Source organism: Lepidochelys kempii, chromosome 10, assembly GCF_965140285.1.
Source record: "Lepidochelys kempii isolate rLepKem1 chromosome 10, rLepKem1.hap1, whole genome shotgun sequence".
Classification (NCBI taxonomy): Eukaryota; Metazoa; Chordata; order Testudines; family Cheloniidae; genus Lepidochelys; species Lepidochelys kempii.
Genome location: NC_136389.1, coordinates 72,127,358 through 72,145,987, shown reverse-complemented (window position 1 = coordinate 72,145,987; position 18,630 = coordinate 72,127,358). Strand labels below are relative to the sequence as shown.

At 42.2% G+C, this 18,630-nt stretch overlaps 1 protein-coding gene across 7 annotated transcripts in view; it reads left to right on the top strand.

Moving 5' to 3' along the window:
- AKAP13 (A-kinase anchoring protein 13) overlaps positions 1–18,630 on the top strand; it is a 330,780-nt gene that overhangs the window by 271,435 nt on the left and 40,715 nt on the right. For all 7 annotated transcript variants that reach the window (XM_073304194.2, XM_073304196.2, XM_073304195.2 and 4 more), the window contains 3 exons: positions 790–832; positions 3,048–3,180; positions 12,926–13,097. In XM_073304194.2, coding sequence (XP_073160295.1) covers positions 790–832; positions 3,048–3,180; positions 12,926–13,097 — 348 coding nt within the window. The remainder of the gene's footprint in view (positions 1–789; positions 833–3,047; positions 3,181–12,925; positions 13,098–18,630) is intronic.

Below are 18,630 nucleotides of genomic sequence, written 5' to 3'. Positions count from 1 at the left end.
TTTAGAGTCCTGCCATGCCTAGTTCCCGGAGAAAGGATCCATCTTTCTCCATCTGAATTGATTTATTTGGATTTTTTAGCACTCCCAGATACTAAGCAGCTACTCAGTAACATCTAGCATTAGCTAGATAATCTGCTCCAAGCAGACTGTGTAGGCAGGTTTCTTGGTGAACAAGGGGAATTTGTGTCACTGGAGGACTTCAGTAGCATGTTGTACATCATTTTTTCCTAGGGCACAGTTTTGGGTGATTGAGCCCTGCCTCTGCAGACATTTCAACGGAAAAATTAATAAGGCTTCTCTTGTTTCCTTTATCCTTTTATTACATGCCTAAGGGTTGTGAAGGGAAAATGAAGTATAATTTTATCAACTAGAATTCTGTTTTATACATGAAACAAGGACGTATCTTACAATAGATTCATTCTGATGCAGTATAAATAAAAGCGCTGAGGCAAAGTCTCTCATTTTCACCTATTGTAATTAAATTAGCAGTTTGGAATTATGTATCCTTAATGCACCAGTGAGGATCACAGATTCACCTCCTTTGCCTTACAGCTGGTGAATGATAAAACTGCTAAGCAGCCCACCTCTTTTTCCACCTCTGTCACTAACTTGGAATCCCACGGGCTGTGGTGAACATTCTTTCCCCGGGCACACGAAGAAACATATCTGAACCCTTAACTTCTAAACAGTCCCCTCTTTTTCATAAACTACCTGAATCCAGGAACTATATTTTTAGCACTACTGTGGGCAAGACTTCGCAGTCTAACGTTTTCGTTTAATCTTTTCCAGGCGCACGATCGTTCAACAGCACCAGTAGTTCATTGTCTCAGAGGTACAGTACTGTGATTGTCTGATCTTTTCTCTGTTGAAATACCCAAAATATAGATCTGATTATTTTTTTAGAGGTATTGAGCACTCCTATCCCCTCTTGACTTCAGGGGGATCTGCAAGTGCTCAGACCCTCTGAGAACCAGGCCACTATTTCTGTAAGTTGAAGAACAGTTTAGAACCATAAAATATTTCTTAACATTGCCACACTGGAAATGAAGACGGGTCCATCCATGCAGCTGTCTTTTCCCGAACAGTTCTGGATTATTCTGGATGTTTAATGTTTATTCACAAATAAGAAAAGTTTGGAATATTATTATTTTTGTTATCAATCAACATAAATTTACACAAGGCCCAAATATTATTCCCACTTTTTCCCTTTCCCTTTGTCTATTTTTTTATGATTGCAGAGATTCTCATGGTTTTTAGATATACTTTGTTCATCCTTGCATGGCTGTAAGCAGAGATCCTCTGTTCTGAGTGGATGCTTGCTTTAATAGTTCCTTTCTGCATGTGGGCAAGATAGCATTTTTGGCATTGAGGGAGCTGGGTCTTTGATCGCTTCTTCATACTTTGTGCTACTTCTTCTGACAGTTCTGGCTTGTCTGACATGCCCAGAAGGTTCTTGAGCACCTTTTATTGCTGTTTTCCTCTCCCTTTGGTTTCTTCAGCTGACTATTTCACTTTTGTATTCTGGCATGTCTTGGAAAGATTGTGTATTTTATGTGGAATATGACTCCTTTATGTACATCCCTGCAGTGGTTCCTTTCCTTTTGGGATGGAGGAGTGTTGGGGGGAGGAGGTATTTTAGTTTTCCCCTTTGGAACTTAATTCTTACAGTGTATGCTGGGAATTTGGTCAGGAAATGGTGCATGTTTTTATAGGACCCGGTGCCTGCTACCTCCGTAACGTAATAAAAATGCTCCTGTTTATTTGTACTGTGGTAGCACCTAGGAGCCACGGTGATGGACCAAGGCTCCCTTGTGCTAGGCCAGGGATCGGCAACCTTTGGCACGCAGCCCGCCAGGGTAATCCCCTGGCAGGCTGGGCCGGGTTGTTTACCTGCCGCGTCCACAGGTTCGGCCAATCGCAGCTCCCACTGGCCCCAGTTCGTAGCTTCAGGCTAATGAGGGCTGCGGGAAGCAGCGGCCAGCACATCCCTTGGCCCACTCCTCTTCCTGCAGCACTCATTGGCCTGGAACAGCAAACCGCGGCCAGTGGGAGCCGCAATCAGCCAAACCTGCAGATGCGGCAGGTAAACAAACCGACCCGGCCCACCAGGGGGCTTACCCTGGCGGGCAGTGTGCCAAAGGTTGCCGATCCCTGTGTTAGGCACTGTACAGACAGAACAAAAAGGTGGTCCCTGCCCCACAGAGCTTACAATGTAACAGCCTTTTAAAATGTTCTTTAGTGCACAGTAGTGTGTTATCTTCTGAAATCTCTGACATATCTTTCTATTTGCTGAGCGCCAGGACAATTGTTTTATCCACTGTCCCCACCACAATGTGGCTTCCCTTTTGGCTTTGCATCCCATTTCACCAGCTCCTTCTGAAATTCTTGATAGCTCGAAGTTTGACATGAAATGAATCTATAGATTAACATACAAACACAAATTGAGTCCTATTTTCTCTGTTTTAAGGGACCAGGAAAAGTTAGTAGTCTAGCAAAGATAATTTTTAACAAAAGCTCTAATTAAATTATACTGGAAAAATTGGGGGTACTTTATAGACAGGGTGCTTCCCAGTGGAGACTGTCCTTTGTACAGATTTCATTACATATCTTTCTTTATAACCATCTGCTCTGTGTGTGTTATGGAAGACAGCAGTAGTTTATGCCAATAAATTAAGACTGGGTATGTGTAGCAGTACAGAATGGGCAATTGCTGACTACTGTGTTAATGAAAAGCTGTTTCTCCCTTAAAGCAGTAGAGGGCATAATGTCATAGTTTGAGACTGAAGTACTGAAATTTTACCAAAGAAACAGTCTCTTGCAATATGTGACTAAGTGGCTGATTAGTGTTTTCTCTTTAGCTTGTCATATTTCATATAAATATGTAAACTGACCAATGACTCTGTTGGTTAGCTGCAATAGCTGGATGAAAAATGTATTTGCTCTTCTAAAATAACCAAGGTTTCCTCTAGAGTCTTTTTCCCTGCTCAGCATAATCTGGAAAAAAAATAACATAAATAAAATCTACAGTCTCTGTCTTTTGGCTTTAGTGTGTCTGAAGAGAGCGGCAACTTCCTGCCTCCCAGCCCCTCCAGGAAAGATTTAGAAGGGAAAAGTGGAACAAAAGTCAGTCGCACCTTCAGCTACCTCAGGAATAAAATGTCCAGCAGCAAGAAGAGCAAAGTAAGTGGCATCTGGTGCCCATGTGTTGTTATTAATCATGTTTATTATGTTAGTGCCATGTACTTGATGTTCACCTCCCTGTGAATAAGACTTCTTAGTGTGTTGTTGAGAGCTCCTAAATGAATCCTGTTAGGCCTCAAAGAAATATGTTCAGTCTAACATAGTGCCTGGTGGTGAGCACCAGGAATTACCGCTGATTTCAACAGGACTTGTAAATTTTTGGGATGTGGCCCATAGAATGAGTACCAAAGAGACATAAATGGAATGAAAACAAATTTAAATTTGATGTTTGGAAAACGCGGCTTATTCTGATAAAACAAGCTGCTTTTGGTAAAAGGCAATAGATGCTCTTTCAAGGTATTTTAAATACTTCTAAAATCTCTGTCATGTCTGTAACCACCTCTGGGAAACTTGATGCTGAAGTTGATTTCCTTACAGAGTTTGATGTACTCTTGTGCTAGAAATATAACAAAAATAGAATCACAGACATTTAGCAGAATCACAGACATTAGAGGTGGAAAAGACCTAATCTATCCTGTTTACTATATGCCCCAGCCAATGCAGGGCTGTTCTCTATAGTGCATTTCCTAGTACTTTGCTCTCCAAAGGTTTCAGGGATTCAAGCTATGCAATGCCCACCATTTTCTTGGGGAGGTTATTCCACGATTGGATATATCCCATTGAAGGGTGGAGTTTTACCTGATATTCAGCCTAAATTTTCCTTTATGTAATGACATCCCATTGATCCTGAGAGACATTGGTTTGTTAACATGGGGGCTGAGCTGCTGACATGAATTTTTAGATTTATTTAGAATAGAGTTTTTTTGTTTTTGTTTTTTGTAGAACAAAGCAGACTATGTAAACAGTTATATGGCGAGGGAGGAGAACTGGGTCAAAATGTAAGTGTATTGATAGAGAATGGTTTCAGAGTAACAGCCGTGTTAGTCTGTATTCGCAAAAAGAAAAAAAGTACTTGTGGCACCTTAGAGACTAACCAATTTATTTGAGCATAAGCTTTCGTGACTCTTATGCTCAAATAAATTGGTTAGTCTCTAAGGTGCCACAAGTACTCCTTTTCTTGATAGAGAATGTGTCCTTTTAAGGAACCTGGTATTGAAAAAGCAAAAACAAATATCTAGAGTTCTACAGTTAGGCTTGCTGCTGGTCCCTATACGTAAAGGGGAAAAGCTATTTTGTCTGCAAGGATTTACCCAGCTCTGCACATCTTATTGTGACATAAGCTGTCACTGCCCAAGATAATAGTGCACTGCAGACCTTTCTAAAAAACTGCAGTTTGTGCGTGCAAAGGAAAACTAGCAGAATTTGCAATACTAAACAGGAGTGATATAGTAATTTCCACCTCCCAGTTAAAAAGTGTCTGTGCTTTTAGCACCTGATCAGTGATTATTTAAAACATTAGCACCTCTCCAAATTTCCAAAGCCCACAGATAAATGTACCATTCCATGCAGCTCTGAGAACTCTGGAGAATCCTCATTGGCTGGAGAGGTCAGTTTTCCTCCTAGTGAAACACTGCTGTATAGGGGGGAAATCATTGTAAAAGCAAGTCGAGGCAATAATACAAACTAGCAAGAGGAAAAGGGTAGTGTATAAAGAATATAGTGCACATGCCTTTGTGCTCAGCGTGGGTACCAGTCCCACTCAGATTTTGCCTTCCTACTTCTCTTCCTCATACACTGTATTCAGCCACTGTAATAGTTCAACTGGCTGAATGTTCCCCAAAGCCTTTTTGTTTTTAAAGAGATACTGCCTCATAAGTAATGATGGATTTTTCCCTTACTACTGAGTGAGGGGAGTTTTTACAGTTATATTTTTGCATTTGCTGAGGGATTTGGATGGAGGTTTAGTTGAAGATATGAAACATTCATGGGCTCCATTAAATTTGAATCTCTGGAGCCAGTGATGCCTCTGCTATGTAAGTGTGTTGCTATATTTTCAGTTCAGGCAAAACAGAATTGCTTGTCTGTCCCACATGTTCTTTATGGTCTCCTCTGGTCTCGTGGAGGACATGGCTCTTTAATAATAATAATAATACTAGAGACCTTGTCACAGCTTGCATGTTATGAACAAACAGTGACAAAGAATGTGTTGTGGTTGGCAACAAAAACTATTTGAGACGGTGCTGGTAGCACCACATATACTTGAGTTTGCCCAGCACTTCCCGTTATAAGAGCCGGTTGCCAGTTGCTCATAACTTTGCTCGACTAGAACAGATTGCAGGGAAATGCTATGTTGGGTGCCTCCCCTGAGTGTTTGGGTTTTTTTTAGTTTCAGCTGAAATACTCCAGTCTTTTACAAGAACAAGGTTAGGGGGAAATACTTTGTTTTGCTGGTGTTGAAAACGTTCTTACAGTTGGTTCATTGAGAAGCTCCAGCATCTTCATGCATTGGAGCAAGAATTTGTAGTCTGGCAGAAGGTTTACCTTTGTGTCAGGAATATACCTCTTGCTTTTCTCGTGGGAAAAATGCCCACATTTGCCAAGTTATAAGCTTTTGAAGAATATCAGTTTGCACATGCTCAGTAGAGACATGATAATGTTTGACAGCTAATTTCAGCAAAATTTCAATGTCCACTGAGAATGCTGCAGCACAAAGGCTGCATAGGGGGAGCCAGACTTTTCCTGTAGTTGGTCCTAGATTAAGGAGAAACACTGGAAATAAGAGTAGGGAGTCTGTCTTGCTTGCGTTTTCACTGTTGGGCCCAGGCAGCTTGGAGGACGAAGCACCATGATTCAAATGCTGAGGGAACAAGGGTCCATACCTAGAGGTCAAAGGGAGTAGATTGGGACAAGGCGCCTTGGGGCAAAGGTATGTGGGAGGGCAGCTGGCTGACATCAGACTAGGAGCTAGGGAGAGGCTGGGACTAACTACTTTGAGCAGGGGATTGGACTAGATGACCTCCTGAGGTCCCTTCCAACCCTGATACTCTATGGTCAAGGAGACTGGCAGTCAGTAGGGTAGGAGAGACAGATCAGATAAAGAGTGGAACTGGGACTGGCTGAGCAAAGGGACTTGGAACCCGAGGGGGAGATCAAATGGGGAGCCCGATGATTGGGAAGACTGGCACTGGCTGGGCAAGGAGCCAGGAGACAAAGACTGGGATTGGGAGCCATGGTGGAGGAAGGAATGGAACTCAGACATGGACCCCAGAGTGGGATACTAGGACTCTCTGTGCAAGGGTGAGCTCAGGAGGCTGAGATCAGATGAGGAGCATGAGTATGGGAGCGCGGAGGAGAAAACGTGGGATTGGGAAAGGGATGGGGCAAAAAGTGCCAAGCTTGTGGGGGTGGAAGGAACAAAGGCAGAAAGGTCTATGACCACTAGAGCACACTCCCTGTCAGAACCGGAAGTGGAACCCCATGATTCATGAGTGCCCCCATTCCTCTGCTGTCAGCAAATGGCTGTGAAACCCACAGGCAAAGTATGTGTTTCAGCCCCCCTCTACTGTCTGGTTCTCATAGAGCAGTGGTTCTTAACCTTTACTGCACCCTGCACCCCTTTGGTTCTCAAAATATGTTCTCGCACCCCTTATCAAAAATCGTTGAAATGGGTCCGTTCTTTAAACCTAGATATATCATAACTATAGAATGAAAGAGAGAGAATTATATACATATAAACGTAGGTTTGATGAAACAAAGTAGTTGTACTTAAGTGCCTGTGGTTAATTTGTGTTTTCGATGATTTACCTTCTAAAAAAATCTGGCACGTCTCGCACCCCCAGAAAGGGCATCTTGCACCCCAGGTTAAGAACCACTGTCATAGAGGATGACCGCATTCTACTTTTATCAGTTACTCCATTCGTTCAAGTGGGAGAGGTCTGTGCTATAGGTCTAAGTGTCAGTATGGTTCCATATGGTGGGATTTCTGGTTTTCCAGTTTTTTAAAGACATAGCAAATTGCACAGGAAAAATGACATTGAAAGAACATTAAGGTTGCAAAGTCAAACACTCAAAAATTAGGCATAATACCACATCATCTTGCAAGGGGCTGTGAAAATTAATTCGTTAACGTTTGTGAAGCACTCAGATACTGTAATGATGAGTGCCATTTCAGAATTTAAAAGGAAATTAATAATTCTTCATTCAGAGCAGGGTTTGAATAAAGTGCTGTAAATAGGGTGTGGGACCGCACACTGAACAATGGGGATAAAGCAAAATATTGAATAATTGCTTGTTCAATGAGCATCATCCATCCTGTGCACTGAATGAGTCCTCTGGAAAAAACAGTATATGATATGATATATAATAAGACTATATCATAATGCATATGCACCAGGAAGCTGAAATAAGGTAGCATAAGCAGCTTTAATTCTGCCATGCCCTAATTTTTGAGTGCTTGACTTTCCAAACTTAACAGTCTTTTAACATAGGTCTTTGTGTGGTAATACAATAAATGCACAATAGTGCAGTCATCTCTGGTGCATCATCTAGAGATTGTGACATCTTTAAGCCCTTATGCAAGGGAGACCAGTTCCCGTTTGTTGATCTATCTCGACAGGATGCATGCTGTGGTCATAGACAACCCCAGAGCTGCATCCGATTATGACAAGTTCAAAAGAATATGACAACTGTCCCTGTTCTCCAGTGCAAAGTTCAATATGAGAGAATATATTTATATAGAACCCTTCATACAAACCACTTGTGAGAATTTGTGAAGTATGTACAGTTGGGGGATTTGCTGACAGTCCTTGCCATAAGGTAAGAACTGGGAGATCATAGTTGATCACAGTTGTATATAGAGAAAGATTCTAAGATTCTGTTAGGATGAGGGATAAGACAGTACATGGAGAATGCACACTGGGATACTTCCCGTATCTTCGTCTGTTAAACCAAAGGCCACAGAGACTGCCACACGCTGGCTTATTTGTTCACTTTAAAACCTTCTGATAAAACAAGAGTCCCTCCAAGATGGTAAACACAATTTGCTTTTTAAAAGCTCGCAATAGCTAGCAGCTTTGACTTTTTACTAATTGGCAATGCAGAGTGATATCCAAGTCAAACACTTTTTTTTTTTCTTCTTGCTTCAGAATATTTTTGTGTTTAATTACTGCAATTTTATACAGTAAGCCTGAGAAACACAGGTTCAAGTTCCTCAGAGAACTGGATCATCACAGAGAAGAAGAGTTTTTTAGATTAAAACATGAAAGACAAAAAACAACCCTTGAAAGAGGAAGTGGAACAGGAAGATTTGGTTGTTTCTAACTGTTTCTAGTAGAGCAAGAGGTATAAACATACAGTTGCTCCTAACAGATTTTACTCTGCTCAGAACTTGGTTTTAGATAATGCAGTTTTCTAAGATCAGTTGTAAAATAAGCTTTCTGACGAAGACCATGACCAATATATATTTTTTTAAAATTATGTTAACAACAATGCAAAAAGAGACATATAGGCACAAGGGAAATTAAACATGAAGGGGGAATAGATAAGTGGGTAATTTTACCAGTGAGTCTAGTGTGCCACATCATGTTACTTCAGTTTTACATTGGTGAAACTCCATTCAACTCAATTGCATGTAATGGTTCATATACACACAATCTCTACTGTGTGATAGTGCGCTTAGACAGAAAAATATTCAGCATTTCTCCCATTTTCAAAATGAATTTCTGGGGCATGACAGCAAATATGGAATCAAATTAAGAAAAGCAGGGTAAGTAATTTCTCCTGTCATTTACTTGTGCAGTTAGAGTGGGTGTCTGCATCCAGGGAGTTTTAAACACCACCAGCTTTTCAAAATAGCATTTCAAAGAACTGTGAGATTGTAAACGTCTGTGAATTAAATAAAAAACAACCAGTAGCTAGAGATATACAAAAGCAACCTCTCTAGCCATCTGTATAAGTGTTTTGATACTGCAAAAGTACTAAATACTGGGGAAGTACACTAAATGTGCATCTATTTCTAACAGAATAAAATTTTCTTTTCATAAATGCCCTAAGTATCATAGAAGGGTTGTTTTATTAAATCTCTTTTAAAGTTCTGGACTCCAATTTAAGTGCCACTTTCCTTTTAAAATTCATTTACCCTCCTCACTGCCCCTCTGATTTTTGTAAACAGGTCTAGCTAGGGGAAAACAAGCAGTGATACAAGCAGCCGCAAAATAGTTACAATCATCTTTAAGGAAGTCAGCAGTTAACACACCTCCCTCCCTCCCTTGCCCAAGCAATCTGACTTCCTCTCCCAATAGTCTGTCGTGGCAAACTGAGCAGACCAGTGTGCGGTCACTATGGACTAATACGCATAGAAAACAGCTCTCCTGTCCCTGAGAAATCATGTCGGTAAAACGGTGTAGATTTAGTGAATTACCTGAAATAACAGTGAGACTAGTAGGACTTACGCATTGGGAGGTAAGAACTTAACTGTTACTTCACACTGAAATCTGATGCTTAAGTATGCTGCCCAGTGAACTGGTTCCTTCAACCATGCTGCTGGTTTTTTTATGGAAGAAAAATGTTTCTATTTTCATGCTGTTATTTGAAGGAAACTTCAGTAATGTGTAGTGTAGAAAGAACATTTCATTTTAAGGTAATGCTTTGTGATGTGTTATTAACCCACCATATGAAAGATTTCAGAGTAGCAGCCGTGTTAGTCTATATCCGCAAAAAGAAAAGGAGGACTTGTGGCACCTTAGAGACTAACACCTTTATTTGAGCATAAGCTTTCGTGAGCTACAGCTCAAGACTGTCTCCAGGGCAAACAGCTCACACAGGTTCCACCTTCCTGGGTCTGACCTCGGAGCATTCAGCATCCTCTGCCCCTCCGTGCGCTTCCCACAGCGAGTCTGCCCGGGGGGGCTCCTGGGGAAGCCAGAGGGTCCTGCACCCCAACTTCGCAATCAGACATATGACATATGAAAGTTGGCTTTTTGCTCACTAAAGGTGGTGCAGTATTTCCTGTGTCTAACTGAAATCATTAATTTTTTTTAAACATTTTTTCTTTCTTTATAAAATCATAAAGGACGGTTAATATCCCAGACCTCAAAATTACCAAATTGCAAAAACCTGTCTTTAAATACCAGCTGCACTCCCTTAATCTCATTTAGCATTGCTAGGAGTGTTCATAGAGGCCTAGGGTCTGGCTGAGAGTAAGATCCTTCCCTTGGAGGTCTGAGTTCCTCAGAGTCTGACATTCAAGCAAACCTTTTGGTCTTGATTTACTACCACTCTTACAGCGTGTAAGTCCCGAGCCCCTTCCAAAGTGAACTCTGCTGGATTTGCACAGTTCAGCAGATTGTGGATGGGACATGGAGCCTTTCACCTGTACGTCACAGGGTTCTAATCCAATCTAGATGATCTAGAGGACTGCTGGCAGTTTCAGGTTTGTCTGCCCCAGATACCATTGTCCCATTTAATACTGCATCCTAAGTATCTTTCATTTCTGTAGATGTAATACTGAGAGGGGCTCTGGGGCCAGTAATGGAGACAGTCAACTTTAGTTTAAAGGCGGTATAGGGATGGACTCAGCTTTGGATTCACAGAGAGACAGACAGAAATGTTAAACTTGTTACTAATTATTTGCATGTGACATCAAAGGCTCAAAGGTTTCAGAGTAGCAGCTGTGTTAGTCTGTATTCCCAAAAAGAAAAGGAGTACTTGTGGCACCTTAGAGACTAACAAATTTATTTGAGCATAAGCTTTCGTGAGCTACAGCTCACTTCATCGGATGCATTCAGTGGAAAATACAGTGGGGAGATTTATATACACAGAGAACATGAAACAATGGGTGTTACCATACACACTGTAAAGAGAGTGATCACTTAAGGTGAGCTATTACCAGCAGGAGAGCTGGGGGTGGAGAGGGGGCGGACCATTTTGTAGTGATAATCAAGATGGGCCATTTCCAGCAGTTGACAAGAACATCTGAGGAACAGTGAGGGGTGGGGGATAAACATGCGGAAATAGTTTTACTTTGTGTAATGACCCATCCACTCCCAGTCTCTATTCAAGCCTAAGTTAATTGTATCCAGTTTGCAAATTAATTCCAATTCAGCAGTCTCTCCTTGGAGTCTGTTTTTGAAGTTTTTTTGTTGAAGAATTGCCACTTTTAGGTCTGTAATCAAGTGACCAGAGAGATTGAAGGCTCAAAGATTTCCTCATGGTGACTGCAGAACTTGTATTCACTGTCCTGGTATTAACTGCTTTGTTGCTGTTCCTCAGGCCTGCTGCTGAGCAGCAGGAGGGCTCTTTTATTTGTTTATTTAGACCTCTATTGGAAAAATGTTTAGCTGCAGGCATGTTACATATCATTTAACAACATATAAATCCACAGAAAACCTTCATAATTTCACTTTCGCCTCCATGATGTCTTCTCTTACAAAAGCCATCATGGTCTCAATAATGCATTGAGACAGAAATGATTATTGTTGAGATGATAATGGGGTCGCATCGTGTAATGAGCAGTTACATTTTTTGTGTGTGTATGTGCAGATATATATTTGTTGAAGGGTTGAATATTACTCAGATTTGTATTTTGCATGTGCAGCTCCCATGAAGGTGGCAGTGATGCAGGCCACATACTAGAGAGCTAAAATGCCTGTGTTTGTTGTAAGTTAAGACCCATATTTAATGGAACTTACAAACATAGAAGGAAACCAACATATTGTCACTTCCTATATTATTTCATCGTCTCAGTATTTAGTCATCTGCTACCTCAGGCTGTGCAAAATGGGAATGTTTGCATTTTCTGTGATTTAGTTTGAATCACCCATTAAGCTTCAAGATTGTGAGGGAACTTCAAGCCTGCATATTTAAAGCAGCATAATCTTGCTGATATAACAATCTCTTTGGGGGAAGGAGGAGGGACCCTTCTGAAAATCAGAGCGGATGGGCCTGAAGGCTTTGCTAGTCAGCTTGCCAAAAGCAGCTGTGCTCTGGATTCCCAAAGTGAGAGTAACCAGTGTGGCCTCTTTAACGTTTTATATAATGCTTTGATGCTAGTCTAGCTATGTATCTGACCAGTCTTATCTCCACTGCTATCAAGACATGGGGAACTCAGAACCTAGGCTTTGCAAAGCAGCCATCATCTGCCTTTACTGGTCTCTGCAATTAAGACAGAGCACAATGAACAAGCTGGTACTGGGTAACCTGGAGTCCCATTTAGCCATAGTTCAGTAAGTCAACCTACTCTACTGTACTATGGATAGAAAGTTTCTGAAAAATCCATTTCCCCAAGGAGATTATTCACAGCTCATTGAATGAAACTGAAGAAGGCAGCTCAAACTAGTCAAGAGGAAAATAAGGAAGAGAATTCTATCAGCCCACCCCAAAATAAAGGTCCGTCTTTCTCCTTTAAAATACACTTAAAAAATTAGTTTTTACATTGGCCGTAAAAATTAACTTCATATTGAAAGTTTGGCCTACACAAAACCTGTTATTTTAGTTATGCAACAATCCGTTGAAAGTGCTGAAGAGATTGAGTTTTCTCAGGGTGCCATTTAGTAATGATCAGAACCAGGGCATATGTTTAAAGACAAAGATGGGAAGAAACAGAGATGCTCTGATGAGAAGAGACCTAATTTCTTGAGCTGCTGTACTTGCAAAATGCCTGTGTAGAGAGAGGACACAGGAAATCCATAGTGTTAATGCTTTTCTGCAAAGGTTGTAAATTTGCTTCCCTAGCTAAGATTTATGAAGACATGTGGCTATTGGTAAGGTGTGTATGGATCAATGTACTCATAGCTCCAACCATGGGGGATTTGTCACTAGACTCTACTGGTCCTTTTTCCCTTTTCAGGAAAAAGAGAAAGATAAGGAGAAGACTAAAGAGAAGGACAAAGATTCCAGGGAGAAAGAAAAAGACAAGAAGATGTTAAATGGACACCTCTTCAGTGCAGCCCCTACTGTGGGTCCAATCAACTGTTACCACTGTATGAAACCTTTCAACAAAGATTCATACCTCTGTGCAAGTAAGTAGTTTTTTCTTTGTGTTCCACTGTTGGTGGAAAGCCTGTCAGCCAGAATCAGGATGCTGGTCATGGACCTTTTGCTTTATTCCCCCTACAAGTTTGAGAATTCTGATCAGGGAGAACCCGATCTGGTTAATGTCTCAACCTTTCATGTCAAGTAGCAAGGGTTCAAATATGACTCTCAAGTGAAATGGAGATTGATTTTCAATCTAATTCATAGCTGATGTTTGGCCCAGTTTACAGGTATGATGCTGTTCAGTATAGTCATCTGTATCTGTTTAGAGGTAACAGATCAGGACTGTGGTATATTACTAGTGCTTGGGACTGAGATGCATTGTTATATAGCTTTTGGGGGTGATAGGGAAAGCTAGCTTGCGTCATGACTGTTTAGTTTTCCATTTTAACTTCAGGAAAAAAAGAACTCTCTATCCTATCCCTAGCCTGCCTCCTGCTTTAGCTCCAGCAAATATTGATTCAGTGTTCCAGTGAGATCTCGGTGGTAGCAACACAACATTTTGAAATTGGAACACACTCCCACTTTTCCCATCACATGTGCAAGGTGATGATGGTGTGTCTCAGATCAAAGGACTACCTTTTTTTTTTTTTGCAAGCTAAGTTGGTTGTAGCAGTTCTATTTAAACTGCTTTCAGACCTGAATAAATCCTGTGCTCTGAAGGTTAAGAGTAGCTGCCCTACTCATTGGTGCATCTTACCATGCATTCAGGTGCTTTTGGTAAGGGGAATTTCCAGGTCCCTGAGATGTGCTTACTTGTTGCTGATGCATCAGGTACAAACCTTGCCGGCCAAAAACAAAAACCAGGTAGTTTATCTATTCCCTGCCTAGTAGTAGCTGTTGGCTTGGACTAATGTAGTCTCAAGGGATAAGAATATAATGCTGAAAACACTATATGAACAACAGCTATTTATTGATGCATGCGTAGGGTGAGTATTAGTGGGGAAGGCGTAGACATATAAATGCATTGGTGTTGCAGAATATGTAATCCACGCTCTGTAGGTATAAGGTAGCTAGGCTTGGCCACATTCGATTTTAATAGTAAATGTCGTAGTAGTAAATAGTAAATCAGTAAATGTCGGTTTCAGCTGCCACGCTGAAATCAAAGAAAAAAAATATCTGTTGGTACCAGCCTGCCTGCGGGCAGCCCTCTGTGTGAGTGAGTGGGTCCACGACAATAAAGCTCTTCTGCGCTGCCTCAGGGCCAACGACACATGATCCCTGCAGGCGCACGGTGTGGTGGAGAGGCCACAGTCCTGACCTGGCAAAACAGATACCCCTGGCCAGGACTGCGAGGAGGAGTCGTCGTCATCCCTGGCTGCGGAGGTAGCTACCCTGCTGTCTCTGCAGCTGGGGACCCGTTCCTCCTCCTCGAGGTCCTGACCAAGGTTGGGGGGGGGTCTCTGCTGTTCCCCACTAGGACTCCAGCCTTCCCCACACCATGTATGTGCAGGCTTTCATTGTCACTGGCCACGGAACTTTGCCAGGAGCCCCCTACAGCTACACTGTCATGGCCCTACTTGCTCACTCACCAGCCAGGAGTGTGGAAGCTCTCCCAGGGCTGGAACTGTTCAGCAGCAGGGTGGCTTCCCCTCCAGCTGGCAGCTTGTCCTCCTCCTTACAGTCCTGGCTGGGGTTCTCTTTCCGTTGCACCATGATGACTGCAGCATCCCCCTGCACAGGGACACCTCTTCAGCCCAACTGTCAGCACTGCCCTTAATCCAACTCTACAGCTGTAAAAATAAAAGTAGTTACAAATAGAAAAAAAAAGTTAAAAATTGGGGAGGGGAATCGTCAACTAAAAATTGATAAAAATTGTCAAAATTAGAAAAAAAAATCAAATTGTGCCAAGCCTAAACGGAGCATAGACAGCATGTTGGCCACTGGGAGATACGGGCTTCTGTTTAAATTAGTTTGATGTTCTTGTTCTAGCCCCTAAGCAAAATGTTCTTCACATTACAGTCCGCCACATGAAATTCAGTAAAGTTGTCAGACTTAGTTCAGCAGAGACCAAAACAGTCACTCCTTCAGTTTACAGTTCAAAACCACAGGGTATTTAGAAAGCTGCCCTGTGCTGTTGATCGCTTGCTGTTGAATCAGTGATAATTTTTATCCTCATGTTTAGAAACAATACAAAGTATTTACAAGTACCTCTCCTGGTCGAAAGCAGAGGCCACTGGCTCTCAGTCTGGTGCTTGGCTGCTGATCTGAGAACTGCTCAGCATGTGCTGCCTTTCCATTGGGAGAGAGGCTCTGGTCCTAAACTACTGCAAAATAGGAAGCTGTGAATGGCCTGTCCTCCTAGAGGATGCAGACTGCAGCATTCACCCATTTGGCAGGCAGCACAAGGACACTCAACTGCAACAGATGACCAGCGTCTAAAAATGTTGCGGGGCGGGAAGGGAACAATAACTAGTTGTATCTCTAGAGTCAGAGGCAGCTTTGGAGTTTCCTGAAGGAGAAGGGACAGCAGCACGATTGTATGAAACCTGGTCCATGTTAACCTGCCAGGAAGTGGAAAATTTTAACAATTATGTGTGCTTAAATCCATCCTCTCCCCTCCTGTGCTTATTTTTTAAATCTTCCCAATCCATTTAGGGTACAAAACATCACCTGATTTAACTTGTTACATGCTGATGAGCTTAAATTGCTCCAGAAAGTAGCTGCTAATAAATTCCTGGCTGTCTGTGGACCTGTGCAGATAGGGATACGTGTTCCATGCCAAAAAAATTAACATTGTCTTGGATGTACTTGTATGGGTTGCATTTCCTTTCAGTATACAGGTTTAAACTGTGCAAGGTTTATTTTAAGTTAATATGCATGCACACGGCATAGGGTGTGGCGCACAATGAAAATTGCTGAGAGTTCTCTCCTAACAAGACAAATATAGACACAGAAAAGTAAGATGGCTATCGCTATCAAACAAAGGTATTAAACATCTTTGCTACACAATGACAGTAGCTGCTTCCCTGCAGTCAGTCACGGCATGCAGAGAGCAAGGGGAAGATTTTCAAAGATTCAAATGGGTATCAGGTGCCCAGATTCTGTTTATTTTCATGGAAGTTGAGTATCTAGCTGCTCTTTTTGCCTTTCAAAATCTCCTCCTACATATGCACATGTGAAATCTCTCTCACTTAAGCATTGTGCCTAAATATACATCCTGTGTCTTAGCCAAGAATCATCGAACCATAGGGTTAGAAGGGACCGCAAGGGCCATCTACTCCATTGTATGATGTCCACTGTAAAGGATGCTATAATATGGGCATAAGTTTTGTGTGATTGTATTTTTATTTTTTGCTTCGATGGGTGTAAGTAATCCAGCCCTACTTGACTTAGGGATGGTCTGCACTGCCTGACGCGTTGGACTACGGGGGTGCGAATAGCAGTGCATTGTTACTTCCTCGTGTGGACACTGCAGGCATGAACTAAGATTCCTAGTTTGTGTTAACATAGTTCTCTTCAAACAGGACTTCTAATTTATGCCCGCAGTGTCCGCACGGGGGTGTTAGAGTGCACACGGCTATTCAAGCCCACCATCATCTGTACGGTGGCATGCAGTACGCTGTAACATACTGTAGATATAGCCTTAAGATACATCTACCGGGCACACTTTTTGGGCAGCATCTGGGGTACATCCCACAGAACTCCCCTAGCACAGGTAAAAATAAATAGCATTAAAGCTGGCGAAACATGGCTCGGGCAAGTAAAGACATGTCTGAAGGGCATGGGCATGTATGCGAGTATGTACTCTCCATGCTCTTTACTCGCCAACGTCATGTCTCCTCGTCTACACGGCTAAAAATAGCTGGGTCCCACTTCTGGTGCCTTTCCTGCCACAGGAATAGATTTCCCTCAACAAGGGAAGGCTCTGGCGGCAGGAGGTAGTGGAAAAAAGTTTGGGTGGCTTCCTGCGGCAGAATAGGAAAGGCTCTGGCAGGGGGGAGAGGTTCCACCAGTTCCCTGCTGCAGGAGCATTTCCCTTGCACGGGGAAAGGCCCCGGCAGGGTAGGGGCAGCAGGGAAAGGCTCTGGCAAAGGCCCGCCTATCCCCACTGACTCTCCCAACCAAAACCTTTCACTGACGTGTGTAGCTACAAATGACAGTGTGAACGCAGCCTGCTTTTCGCTGCAGTGTATAGCTACACATACGCTACATGCCACCACTGGTGATGTGTGGTGTCGGTGTAGTCAACAGCTTCTGTCAAAATTAAAGTAATGTACGGTGTACGTTAGCTCTCTGTAGAACACGTGGAATATTCAGTAGGCCAGATGAAGCCTAAGAATCAAATATTCGGTCAGGGTGTTTTGTGTCAGATTAAAGACACACTGGTTTTAGGGGCCTGGTTCGTTTGCAGTACTTGCTTCATTTTGCAACTTGCAAAACTCTTTCCAAAGACAGGAAGCGTATTGTTTTGGGAAATGGGATGCAGCACATCAGTGTGTGAAACTTTCAAGCCAAGCAGCAAAGTGTGTTTTTGTGACACCAAAAGAAAGTCGTCATTATGGAGGTGCCAGTAGCAAGTTCATAGTTAAAGTTGTGTTGAGTTTTGCACAAAAAGTAGAGATTTAGCCTCTTGATTATGTCACACATTTTCACTTCCATATATTCCGTGTAAAACAGTTGCTGTCTGATTTTTTACTCGGATGATTTGGCTGGTTTTTGTGGCTTTCCTCCGTCGTTTTGTTCCTCTTCTGTTAATGGAGCCCTTTGGTTTGTGCACAGAAGGAATACTAGATTTGTATGTCAGTTGGGGATGATTGCCACTCATGTATCCCAGCCTGGGTTATATCAGAGGACACCAGCCAGTTTCTACGTCTCACAAATTAAACCAGTTCTTCATCTTGATGATGACAGTCTGCTGATGCCCTTTTAAAAGGACTAATACTCAACAGCAATGGTCCAGAGTTCCATTGTTCACAAAGCACTTGTTGCTTCAGGCTCTACTACTTTTCTGCACTAATGGCCAATATTTGCCGTGGTAGTTCTTAAGAGAGTAGACTTTTTTAAAAAAAAAAAAACATCTGCAGAGCTTTGGCCTATTGTTATAGATGTTTCTAAAGGTCAATTTTTGAATAATTCTGGCCTTTTTTCCCCCTTTCATTTCTTTTTTTAATATAAAATACCAGCCTGGGCAAAGCAGAAATTTTCCCTTCTGTAATTATCAATGGTTTTGTAATTAGGGGGTGAGGGGAGCTGAAGAATCTCCCTGCAAGGCTGAAACTTGTTGCTGGTCCAGAATTTCCATGTAAAAGTATCCAGTGACTTTTGCACCAGTTAAAGTGAATTAATAACTGCTGCCTGGCCAGCTCCCAGCTCCTGTCTTGTCCTAAGTGCTTGGGTTTTTATTGTAGAGATCAGCTGAGGAAGTGACATTTGGGTCTGGATTTGGTTTAGGCTAGGGTTTGAAATACAGGTTCAAGGCCAAAGCAGGGCTTGAGTTTGAATTTGACAGCACTGAAATCTCACAAGCTGTTCTGACAGGATGTCCGTTCCAGGACAGCAGAAATCTTATGGAATCAT